The 13,353-nt window shown below is 44.4% G+C and overlaps 1 protein-coding gene across 1 annotated transcript in view; it reads right to left on the bottom strand.

Moving 5' to 3' along the window:
- PHEX (phosphate regulating endopeptidase X-linked) overlaps positions 1-13,353 on the bottom strand; it is a gene marked incomplete at its 3' end in the record, with an annotated part of 158,003 nt that overhangs the window by 76,412 nt on the left and 68,238 nt on the right. Inside the window, exon 12 of the mRNA XM_084258817.1 lies at positions 1,632-1,733. Coding sequence (XP_084114943.1) covers positions 1,632-1,733 — 102 coding nt within the window. The remainder of the gene's footprint in view (positions 1-1,631; positions 1,734-13,353) is intronic.

Genomic DNA, 13,353 nt, shown 5'->3' with positions numbered 1-13,353 from the left:
TGCTGGTGCCGAGAATGTTTTCTCGACCATCTGGAGAGCCTCTCATCACAGCCCTTGCTCCTGCCTTCATCAGCTCGCACCTTACAGGCCTTACGACAGCTCTGACAGATTCGCGAGGAGAGAAGCAGCGCACCGACCCTTTGTCTTCCTGCAACACCCCCACACCCCCAACCAAGTTCTTTCTTCACAATAAACACTGAACAGACTTCTCATGTCTATTGACAAAAATATCTATGGCAGTGTGTACCCACCTCAGGAGTACTAAAGCTCTAGAAAATATCCTTGCTAAGCCTCTGCACATTCTCATTTCAGTGAGGCTAAGCACCCCCAGAATGCTGTCCTCTTTTCTTTTTTTAATAACTTTATTTTTTTAGAGCAGTTTTAGGTTCACAGTAAAATTGAACAGAGTGCACAGAGGGTTCCCACAGGCCCCGTGGCCTGGCCCCTGACACTGCTTCCCCCACATCAACAGTGCCCCCCTCCTCCAGAGTGGGACATTTTTTCCAGTCAATGGACCCACACTGACACGTCACCATCGCCCAGAGCCCACGGATTACACGAGGGCTCGCTCTCCGTGTCGTTCATCCCAGGGGCTCGGACACTTGCAGAGCAGCACCCTGGAACACCTCTCCCTCTCTCCCTGACCAGAAGGCCAAAATATCTGCGCTCGGCCTGACTCAGTGTCCCTGGGCCTGCTGAGTGCTGAGGACCTCCAGGGAGACCGGGTGAATCACAAAGGCTCGGCCCACACCTGCTGCCCACTGAAGCAGAGCTAGAATGTGTCCAGGCACGCCAGGGATCCGCTGTGGTTGGGAAAGCTGACCCAAAACCTCTGTAAAGAAGAAATGCTCCCAATTTCAGAAGCCCCCCTGCCCAACAGCCGCCTCCCCTCACAACACAACAGGGGCTCCCTACGCACTGGAGCTCCAGCACCCTCAGAATATCACAGTTCGCCACAGCGCCTGCTCTTGTCTTTAAACAGTATGGCTGCTAGTACTTTTCTCCCTGCTCCCTCATCTGGTCACACGGCACTAGGACATCTCCCCAGGCCTGGCGAGTGTCCGCTTCTACTGGGAAACATTGTGTCCTACCAGTGGTCTGCTGCTTAGAAGCATGCTATTTGGCTCACTGGGCCAAACAATGGGTGAGGAGGTAGATGTGCTTGGTAACAGGAAACGATTTGGCCGAGGACGTCTGCATACATCATGCACAGAGCAGAAGGACACAGGTCCAATATGGGTTTTTCTTTTTTGCACCTTGAGGGCTCTTCTGCCAGCTGCTCCCCGCGGCTCCCCACTGCTCTGCATTCTGCCATGGCCAGTGATGGTTGATGGCAAACATTTGCTGGGCACCAAGCCACGTGACTCTCACAGACAGCAATTAGAAAGAAGAAAGTCTGAATTGCTAGGTGCTTTAAAATGCACTTAGCAAAGGAAAGAGTGAGATCTTATTTTCAATTACCTCCTGGAGATGAAATCTATACATTCACCTCAAAACAGACATTGAAATCTGGGGCCTTTTGGAGTCAACAGCTCAATCCATACAAAAATCAACTATACTAGTCAATATCAAAAATGAACATCCATTAAACCAAGTCGTGTTTTTTTTTTTCCATCAAAAGGAATCCTTACCTTTTCTTTAGCTTTACTTTTTGTCCTTGCATCCATCCATTCATTTTCTTTCTCCAGCATGTCGATAAAGGCCCAGCGAACACCCTCAATCAATTCCTCCATCTATAAGAAAATACCCAAAGGGGCAGGTCAAAATCAAGAAACTTCAGGTGAGGTTTTCTGGGCCCAAACTGGCTTGCATGAGAAATAGTTCAGTGTTAAACATGGTGAGAAGGAGGTTCCTTTCAGCTCAACCCCGTGTTCTGGCATCTTCTCCCAAGAAAAGGACTTTTTCCCATTGCTACAAGATAACCAACCATTTCCTTCCATGAGAACAACTGGGGTGACCCAGTTGTAAGACTTATGGGATAAGGAATGTCCCCTTATCCTATGAAAGGTTATGACTAATAATGTACCTGTCCTAGCTATAAAGGTAGCCCATTCTTATCAAGGTAGCAACCAATCTCAGTAGTTTAATAAGGATTTGAGAGAGCTAAGCACAGGCATGGGCTGTGTTTCAGACAAGTGATGCAGCAGAAAAGAAAAAAATGTAACCAGAGAACAGGCAGGGAGAGACAGTCCCCCACTGGACACTTCCCCAGTGTAAATCAGACCTAGGTCAGGACCCCACTTCTTCCCAAATTTGGGGCCAGCAGTTAAACCAAACGCTTGGCTGTTCTGTCATCTGCCTACTCTCCCCTCTACTCCCTTGCAGCTCAGAAAAGCCTCATGTTACTTCAAATCTAAGAGGGCAGCTCTAAAAGGGAGTGTCCACTGAGAAACATGTTCCCAAGCATTGTAGCAGTTACACAGCCCTCTGATGATGCTCGTCTATCCTGTCTTTTCCTCCAGCATTTGTGGGTCAGCAGAGAAGACTTGGGGGGAAAGAGATGCTATCACTTAACTTCAATGCCACGTGCAGAGCCATCTGGGGAGACTCTGCCTATTTATGGGTGGAAATCCCTCAAAAATTCATTCTCCTATACAGACGCTTTGGTTTTCTTCACGGGACACTCAATAAAGAACACGTACTGTATTTTGCAGTAAAACTTAAAATTTCCATTTGAGATTACAGGGTTGTGAATCCATTTTTAGCATTAACTCTAGAAGGAATGAAGTTTAGATGTCTCCTTCGTTCTATAATGAATTGCCAGCACAAAGCTCAAAATAATTTTTTTTCTGTTTAATAAGTTTTCAGCTATGTTTTCAGTTCAATAACAGTTGTAAGGGAACCAGAGCTGTAAATCAGTGGGCTGGGTTCCATCGTATGTAAATAAGAACAAACAGCAGATGGAAGGGGGTGGGGGTGGGGGGAATTCACAGCTATTTCTTCCCAACTTTGTAAAAACATTAAAAGAAGAGAAATTTCAACTCAGGATTGGGGCATGAAAAAAACAAGAAATGATAGAAGAGCAAAGGTCCTTTAAAATCTTTGAGTCGCTGTGTTTCGATCTTGTCTGCACACTCGGATTCCTGGGGAGAATCCTGAAGTCTGGACATCGAGATGATGATGTCACTGGTCTGGGGTACGGCCTGGGCAACAGGAGTTTTAAAATCTTCCCAGATGACTGTAGTGTGCAGCAGGGTACGGATCCACTGGTCTAGAGAAAGCCTTTGTTTTATAAGTAAACAAACTGTCACGAGACACTATGATCTGTTCCAACTCTAACAGCTTGGCAGGGCTCTGAGGACCCCACCTCAGAGCTAAATGAGTCATGAGCTCAGAACTTCAGGTGAACAGAGCTGTTTCTAAGAAGTCTGAGAAAAATGCCAGAAGTAGAAGGGAACCAAGAGAGTTGCAGAAGTCACAATTTCAAACCGAAAACCCAGGAAACTTCCGGAGACTAGACCTTTGGCCTGTGCAATCATGAGCACCCCTAAGTCTTTATGACCTCACATTGCAGCAACATACACCAGTCCACCTATCACCTTTACATACAATGAGAATGAATCATTTTCCCAAACTTAGAAGGGGCCAACAGGATGGAAAGAAGTAAGTGGATTGGTTTCAGATTCAGTGACCAGATCAACGGAACCAGGTGATTAATTTTATGTGGGGAGGTGAAGAAAGGGGTCAGGGGAAACCCGATGGATATCCAGACTTCATGGGCCAGACCTCAGGGAAGGAAGAGCTCATGGGAAGTGGAGACATCAAGACTGCACAACTCGGTCGAGGAGTTTGTCCGTGAGAGAGAGCCAAGTTAGGATGTCAGGTTAATGGGGTGGGGAGAGGCCTGAGGGTTTGGGATTGACCCATGTACACGGTTCTCACTGCTGCTGTGGTGGTGGCTGGGGACCATATGAAAGATTTGACTGTGTGTTCATGTGTCAATAGAAAGTCACCAACAAGAAAATAACTTGATTCCGAAATGGGCCAAAGATCTTAAGAGACACCTCACCAAGGAAGCCAATGGGATGGCAAATAAGCTTTGGGAAAAGATGTCCGTGTCTTATGTCATCCAGGAAATGCAAATCGGTGCCGAGCAGAATGGCCAAAATCCACAACGCCGACACCACCACCTGCTGGCGAGGAAGCGGAGCAGCAGGGAGAGTGCAGACACCACACTCGCCGAGGAAGGCAGTTTGGCAGTTTCTTACCGAACTAATAACACTCCTACCACGCAACCCAGCAATCGTGCTCTTTGTTATTTGCCCAAAGGAGTCAGAGACATGTCCGCACAAAAACCTGCATGTGGATATTTACAGCAACATTACTCACAACTGCCAGATCCAGGAAGCAACCAAGATGCCCTTCGGTAGGTGACTGGATAAACTATGGTCCAGCGGGCAAGGGAATATTATTCAGTGCCAAAAAGAGTAAGTTAATAAGAAAGTGAAAATCAAAATCAACAAAAAACTATGAACCAGAGACACTCTATGGAGGGTGGGGGGCGGGGAGGGGAGGGATTGGGGTCAAAATAAGGGGGTTGCAATTGTATGGGGAATATAAAAATAAAATTTATTTTAAAAAATAATAAAAAAATAAAAAGAGTAAGTTATTAGCCCATGAAAAGACATGGCGGAACCTTAAGTGCATGTTGCTAAATGAAAGAAGCCAGTCTGGAAGGGCAACTGCAAGGTTCCAAGTAGATGACATTCTGGAAAAGGCAAAAGCATGGAGACGATGAAAAGCTCCGTGGTTGTTGGGGCAGGGAGAGATGCACAGACAGCACAGAGGACTTTAAAACAATGACAGTATGACATTAAAATGATGGATATAGGTCATTATACTTCTGTCCAAACTCACAGAATGTACAACAATGAGAGTGAATCCTAGGGTAAATTACAGACTTTAGGTGATTATGATATTTCAATGTAGGTTGAACTTTGATTAAAAAAAATAAAAAGGTATTTTTATTGTGGTATGTGAGCTAGATAATGAAGGAGACACTGCTGTGAACCTAAACCTGCTCTTAAATAATAAAGTCTTTTTTTTTTTCCTAATGAAAAGTACAGACAGGATGCAGGGAAGAGGAAGAGGCTGGAAACAAGGAACAGGGACAAAAGGACATGAATGTTCCATGAGAAGGCAAAGGGGATGGAATCCAGAAAACATGGGCGGATTCACCTTAGACCCAAGACAGGGTTATCAAGAAAGATAAAATGCAAAAGAATCTCTGATCAGATGCTGGAAGGCTGCAAGTTCTAGCGCACGGCATGTCTTTTCTCTGCAAAACGGGAGCAAGATCTTCTGGGAAAAGGTGTTTTCTCCCCAAAATTTGTTTTCTTCACACACAGCTATGGGCATCCTGACAATGCAAACATATCAGTGGGAAGATGATATTTACAAATGAGGACAGAGAGGGCAATGAAAGGTTCCTTCTCCATAACCTAGCCAACACACAGTGATAATGGAAAGCACCTGAAGAAAACACAAAAAGCTGAATATGTCTAAGGAAAACATTTATTTGGAGTAAGGAGTACCAAAACTTATCAAATAAAACCAATAAAGCATTCTTCAAAACCAAGGTATCTTTGGCATATGTGTACTTCAGAATTTTTGGACTTCCATGGTAAAGTCCAAAATGGCCTTCCAAGGTCATTTTGCCTCAATGGAGCGTATTGTTCTTATTAAAGTAGGGCTGAGTGTCTATGGGAGACAGTATGGAGAGTCCTTTAAAACTTGAAAATAGATATACCCGCAATTCCACTCCTAGGAATTTACCTCCTAGAAATGAAAAACTAATTCAAAAAGATATCTGCACCCTTGTATTCATAGCAGCACTGTTTGCAAGAGCCAAGATCTGGAAACACCCTAAATGCCCATCAACAGAGGAACAGATCAGGAGGCTGTGGCACACATACTCAATGCAATACTACTCGGCTATTAAGAAAGCTGTAACCTTGCCTTGTGCAACAGGATGGAACTGAGGGATTATGCTAAGCAAAATGAATCAGAAACTGGATGGCTTCACTTATATGTCAGCTAGAAACAAACATAGCAAACAACCTAACAAAACACAACAAGAATAGCTCTTAGACTCTGAGGAAAAGGTGGTGACCAGAAGGGAAGGGGCAGAGGGGTGGAAGAGAAGGGTAGAAGGGGTAGATAGTGTGAGCAACACTAGCACTTTGCTGGTGGGTGCGGCGAGGTATAGACACATATGGAGGTGTGAAGCTGTACTCCTGAAACACGGTTATTGTAAACCAATGGCCCCACATTAGAAAAACTAAAAGAGGGCCTCCCTGGTGGCACAGGGGTTAAAGACATCTCTATCAACCTATCACCAGCCACTGCAGCACACGTTCGATCCCCAGCCAGCCAGGGAGCTACCCACATGGCGCAGCAGACCTCTCCTGTCTCACCCGCTGCTCCCCTCAGCAGTGGATTTCAGTCAGTCTGCCTGTTCTGTTCCCCACTCTCTCTGGTGAATCCTCTCCCCCCCTGCACCTCTGGCTTACACCCCAGTTCTTGAGTGCATAAATAAATAAATCTCAAGAAAAAGGAAAACTAAAATATCCCTGAGTGTTACCAGATACTTGTAAACAGTTTGGTTACATAGGACCTTACCTACCTGGCCATTCCTGGGTATTACAATGGCTAATAATCGAATTCATTTATGCTTTAAGCATTTTATATAGGTTCCCAAGCTTGCTTTGGGCATTCCAAATACAAACAAAAAGAGGTGAAAGGATGTCAGCCGGTGTCGGCATACAGAATGACAGAGGTGACTCACACACAGCTTCCTTCTTCCTCTCCTTCTCTCTCCTCTCCCCTTCCCCCACCACATCTGTCTTCCCTAAACCCATGCTTTGATAGCACAGCCCCCTTGGGGACCTTCTGACAGATGTCCAAACCCAAGTAATCACATCCCTCTCGGCTTTCCTGTGAGTCTCAGTTGATCTCCGCCCTGGTCTCCTCCGGCACCACCACGCCACATCCCCAGCCCCATCTCAGTTTCTCAATTTTTTTTCTCTTTTTTTGCAGACTTTACTTTTTTTTTTCTTTTTTTGCAGATTTATTATATAATATTTTTCTGTGAAATGGTGCTGAACTCTCCCACCAGACTTCAAGAACAAGGGACATATTTAAAGGTGATTAATATCATTGGCTGGCAAGTCAATGCAAATAAGAGAAATGATGACTTTAGCATGCTGGAACTAGGAAGATAAATCACCAAACACTTCTGATTTTTATCTCTAGACTACTCTACGGCATCACATAATAATATCGCCTTCAGTCAAGTCATGTTCCCCGAGGCAGCAAAAACCTGCTATATTTTTAAAATAAGAAAAAAGAGAGAAATGGTATTTCTTCACCAAATCCTGACCTAATGCCCCACCAGCCAGCATATAATATCAATAGAAATCCCTTAAAGCGAAAGTCATAAGGCAAAGTTAGCCATGGAAAATACTTATTTAGAGTCAAAAATCAAAATACAACATATAAAAATTTCAATTTGTCACCTGTGGTGAAATTGGCTACATTCGGGATAAGGGTCCTCTGGGCAAAATAGAATTTTGTTATGCATTTATTTATTTCAGCTATCACAGATCCACCCTGTGAAAATGCCATTCATTCGACGGTCTATGCAGTTATTAGCTCTTTTCTTCAACCAGTGTTATGGGAAAACAGCTTCACCTTTTCATTCCTTGTACCCAGGACTTTGCCCCTGACATCCTAAATCAGGTCCTAGGAGTCACACATTCATATGCATGCCCCTAGGGCCATGCCATCAAAGGCTTTTTTTTTTTTTAATTACATCCTCCTAGCTTTGTAAATTAAAAACTGTCTTCTGTGTTTCTCTTTTGACCTCTCCTTACCCTTTCTCCTGTCACATGGACACAGGAATCCCGTGTTTTGTATGGATGGGTCAAGATGGTTCCATTAACGTGCCCCCACTACTGCTATGTTTAGTGAGATCATGGATATGTAAGCAAACTAAAAAATGTTGAAGGGGAACACAATCTGCCACCCCAAAATATACCTCTTTGGCTAAAGGATTAGTTTAGGCTGACTGTTTTTAAGAAACAACGGGAAATAGTAAAGGCTCCAAAAAGTTTTCCTAAGAGATATTTACATTTTGAAGGGATTTCTCCTGTTGCAGCTGCATCTCACTGAGTATCTGGAGGAGAAAGGTGACTAAATCCCTAGAAACTCTTAGCAATGGAGAAGGCAGTGATTTAGATCTGCTAACAACCTGACCCTTATTTAATCTGCTTTGCCTGATTACCTCCCCTACCTGGCTTCTTCCCCATTAATATTTTCTTTTGTCTTTAATTGGAGTTGCTATTGGGGCTTTGGGTACTTGGGTCATTATGGAGAGTTACTGCTTTCCTGGGGTTCCCCCACGTACCAGGAGGTATACATGTCATTAAACTTCTGTTTTTCTCCTGTTGATCTCTTTTTATTATAGAGGGGTCTCAGCCAAGAACCTAAAAGGGTAAGGGGGGAAATTAATTTTTCCCTCTTAACAGTGCTCTGCAAATTTAAAGTTGTTAGCTTTATGGCCACATTTCACACTGGTGGTTTCATCATTTCATATCTCATGATATGATTTCTCACATATGATTTCATATCTCATCTAACATACAGCAGATGCTCAATAAATACAAGTTGATATACGCCTCTCAAAAATACTGCTGGGTTTCTAGTAAAGAAGTATAAAAGAATCAAATATCTTTTACATATGCTGATGTATAACAATTATCCCACCAATTGTCCCAAGTATAGACTTGACTGAAAAGCAAATGACTCAGTAAGTTAGTCCCGTCCATTCTGCGGTTGGTGATGTTGTGAACATTAATATCCAGGAAAGCCTGTTTAAATGAGGTCAGGAGACTAGAAATAAGAATGCCCACACAGGCTAAAGTCACCAAACAACAGGATTCAACAGGCCTCACAACTGCCAAGGGATTTCCCTTCCATCAGAACTGAGGGGAGAGGCTCTCCAGAGGTTCTATAGAAGGTGGGTAGCCTGGGGTTCAGGGGTGTGCACGTGGATGTCACCAGGAAGGCACACGCCAATCTGTCCTCTCTTCTGATGTCTATTTCTGAATTAACCCATATGTTGTTGGAAAACTGATTAGTTTTGTTTGAGGTTAAAAAAAATGCATCAATGGGGCCTCCCTGGTGGCGCAAGGGGTTGAGTACTGCACTATGAAGCAATCTGCAGCCTCTGCAGCATGAATTCGATCCCCAGCGGCCCGGGAGCAACCAGTATGGTGCAGCAGACCTCTCCTGGCTCACCCACTGCTCCCCTCAGCAGTGTATTTCAGTCAGTCTGCCTCTTCTGTGCCCCACTCTGTCTCTGGTGAGTCCTCTCACCCCCCACATCTCTCCTGTACCCCAGCTCTTGTATGCATAAATAAATCAATCTTTTAAAAAAAAAAAAGCCTCAAACTCAAAACTGGACAGATGGCTAAGAACGGTTTAACATATATAGATATACATTTATACATCTATATTATACCTATGATATAGCTGGTGGAAATAATTGTAGGCTGATAGTTCTACAGACGGAGAGGAAAATGAAAAAACATGTCTAAGGTTGATTGGTGCATTAATCTTCAATTCATGTGTTTCTAATAACAATGTTTAAAGCATAATGTTGGGTAGATTTGTTTCTTTAATATATTTAGAAACTGTAAGTGATAGCTAAATAAAACTTAAGGCCCAAAATGTCTCCAGTCTCCCCATTGGATAAGAGCAGGGCAATATTCCTTCCGTTGTACCCACCTAGTTAGTGAATATAAAAAATGGAAACTATCAAGAATGTATGTGGCTATCCCTGAAGAGATAAGCTGCAACCTGAGGAAAGTTCTTAAAACTCTTCTATCTGGCAATTGTCACTTTACCAGACATATAGATATTAATCACTGCACTAATAAATTTTAAATATCCATTGATTCATTATTTATACTGTATTTTCAAATGAGTATGAGTTGGGCCCTATAAAGCAATAATAATGGAATTAAAACATGAAGTAGAGAGACCCTTATTGAGATGGAGAAAGTGGTTAAGCCAGAACAACTAAGGGTAATTAGAGCTGAGGCTTCTGGCAGCCAAGTAAACTAAGAAAACAAATCATACCAGTTTGTCAGGATTAACAAACTTGCATATGTATTAAACATGGTGGCAGAGAGAAAATGGACATCAACTCATTCGGGCCCCTGATATGTTATAAAGCATGTTAGTCGGGGGGAGTGGGGGGCAGGGGGCAGGTAACATGTTCTTTTATCAAAAAGCTAAGACCAGGGCAGAGGTAATAAGGAGTAAACTCATGTTCACTGGATATGAACAGATACGCCATGTTGTAATTTTATAACTGGTCTTTTCCTGTTTCCCACTTTCCTGCTCTGAAAGGGAATGGATCCAAAAACGTAATATTTCCATGTCAACCCGTCTCAGAAGGGCCCAGCCTTTGGCTATGCATACATTGTCCCCACCCCCCGGCCCCAGCAAGTAACTCTGCCTGATCACTTCCCAACGTCAGCACTGTTGGAGAGCAAAAATGCTTTCTTTCCGCGAATAAACCTCAGCCCCGGGTCTTCACAGTCCACAGGGCTGATCGGATGGGCATGACAAGTCTGTCCAAACAAGACAGCAAAAGCAAACGTGCCCCGCGCTCCCAGAGCCGCAGACAACAAACAAGAAAGGGGATTCAATGTGCCATCTTCACGGCAGCAGTCTCAAGGCGAGGGCACATGTACTGTCCACGTTTCTTCCAAAAGGAATTCCCAATTAGTTATCTGAATTACATGTTTTGCTGGGCATCATTTTACCAAACATTGCTTTAAAAGAGCTGTCAATATTGGGGTCTGATGACATTTATTGTAACAGGACCTGGCCCTAGAGAGTTGTAAGACCTGGACCTGTTAGAGAAATTCTACCTTCCTCCTTGAGAAGTCTCATGAAGCTCTCCTAGGAGCCAGCTTCAGCATGAAATGACAGCGCAAGTTCTTTACGTAGTCGTGCCATGGCACTACCATTCAAAGAATCTTTATCCCAACAAAAGCTACTATACCAGGCAAGGGTGGAAGCATAATAATAGCAAACCCCGGCCCCAAGCACCTCCCTCCCTCTCTCCGCTTCTAAGAGAAATTACAAAGAGAAGATGTCAAGGCGGGAGATTCCCCACAGCCTATGCCAGGCCTCGGAAGGTGAGAATTCTCTCTTCCCTGCTCACGTAGGCACAGCACGCGGTCATGGCAGCAGTGAAGGACAGACCTTGCCAAGATGCCGGGGTCAGGCCATCCTAAAATGTGTCACTTTGACATGTGGATTATTTCCAGCTAAGGTGCAATCGTGCTAAGGTCAATCGAGGCCCTGTAGGCTCAAGAGAAACTTTTGCCGCTCTCTTAAATCACCCAGAAGAATGAAGGTTAGCAATATGACCCATAAACGGGATATTTTCCCGAAATAAACTTTCTATCAGAGAAACCTGTGTGCCAGGGCAAATAGCTAATGACTGAGCACGTGACCTTTGTCATAGGAGGCCCCGCTCCTCCTAATGTGCCTCCCTCGTCTCTCCTTGAGCCCCAAGCCCCAATCCTACTCCTCACTTCGGGATCTACATCTCACTACTTTCGAATCTACATCCACGTAGATTTTCCATACGTTTGTAATTAAATTTACTCTATTCTACTAATCTGTCTGATGTTAATTTGATTGCTCCACTGAGATGAACCCAAGGGGGCAGGAGCAGGTTTTATTTCCACCCCTGCATTCGCTGACATTCCCGGGGCACTTACTCTGCACCAGGCATTGTGTTAGGCCTTCTATGTGGATGATCTCATTTAATCCGCAGCACAAACCAGGGAGGTAGGTACTACTGGTACCCCTGCCTGTGATTCACGGCAATGGTGGCTTGATTCAGCACCCCCTCCCTTCCTTCAAACATGCCCTTTACTGTGTCACTCTGCAGTGCCTCTCACGTGAAGATGCAGCATCTATTTTTCTGCTCATTCCATCTGGATTGGCCTTGTGGCTTGCTTTGGCCAACAGAACACAGACATGAGATTGTACCAGCTCTGACTGGGCCTTGGGAGGCCTCAAGTGTTTCCTCTTGTTCACTTGCACCTCTGCCATCACCATGAGGACATGCCCAGGCTAGTCGGTGAAGAAAGTAAAACACCTGGAATGGAGCCCAGTCTTCCCCATCATCTCTGTGGAGCCAATCTAGACCGGCCAACCCCCAGACTTTCGAGAAACTCAGCCAAAATAAGCAGGGCTGCCCGGGGGACCACCAACTGACTGCAGATGTACCAGCAATAACCGCTTATTGGGGAAGGCCACTGAGGTTTGGTGACTGATTGTTATGTAGCATCACTGTGACAACAGAACCTGGCGCACCATTTACAAACAGAAAGAGAGAGGAACAAAGAGCTGAATTATGTTGCCCAAGCTGGTAAGAGCTGAGCCGGGCTATGAGATGCTACTGCCACTCCGCGGGAAAGTCGATGTCATTTCTATCCAAGGTCAATATTTTATAACTATATTTTAAAAGCCCTTCAAAACCCAAAGCATTTCAGTTTGCCTTAATTCAGGCAGGTCTTCAGCAATGACCCAGAGAGGCCATCGAGGTCTCAGCTAACACCGCTGATGAGACAGAGAGAAACAGGGATGTGTGGCAGGCAGGAAGCACAGCCTTGGTTTGCATGACTTGTGTTGGTGGGACGTTTGGCTGTATGGGCCATAGCAGCGCCCACAAGCTACAAAGAACCCTCTGGTCGAAGGGCATCGTAGTAATGCGTGACACTGACTTTCATGTGACTTCTGCCACCAGCATTAGAGTTACATCTCATTTACTCAACCACGGAGAGAAACGGCAAGCGGGGGAATTAGAGAACTTGAATATTAATGGTATTACATCAATTCAATTATCTTGGCTCACTAATGAGGTGATCTCCTAGTGTATGGAGGTTGCAAGTTCAAACTCCAACGCTGCGATTGGGCCCATGTGGGTACTTAAGTCTTCGGCACCAGCTGTAGCAGTATGGGGTGGGAGGGGAAACCTGTTCTTGGGATAAGAATTACCACCAGAATTGCTCACGCAGAGCAGCTCACCACATGGGAAAGCGCGAAAGTCATCTATGGCATTGCTTGAGGACATGAACAACGTCATTACCATAATGGGGGGGAAAGAGGAATAGAGCAAGTGAAGTTTAATTCTTAGTAAACTCTAAATGCAAAGTGTAATAAAAAAAAAAGTTGTTCTCTGTAACTAGATGAACTTTTTTAAAAAGATTTTATTTATTTATGTATAGGAGACCTGGGGTGCAGGTGGGTGAGAGGAGTCAC

This window comes from Talpa europaea (assembly GCF_964194135.1).
Source record: "Talpa europaea genome assembly, chromosome: X".
Taxonomy (NCBI): domain Eukaryota; kingdom Metazoa; phylum Chordata; class Mammalia; order Eulipotyphla; family Talpidae; genus Talpa; species Talpa europaea.
Note: the sequence above shows the minus strand (reverse complement) of the source record. Positions and strands in the feature narration are given on the sequence as shown.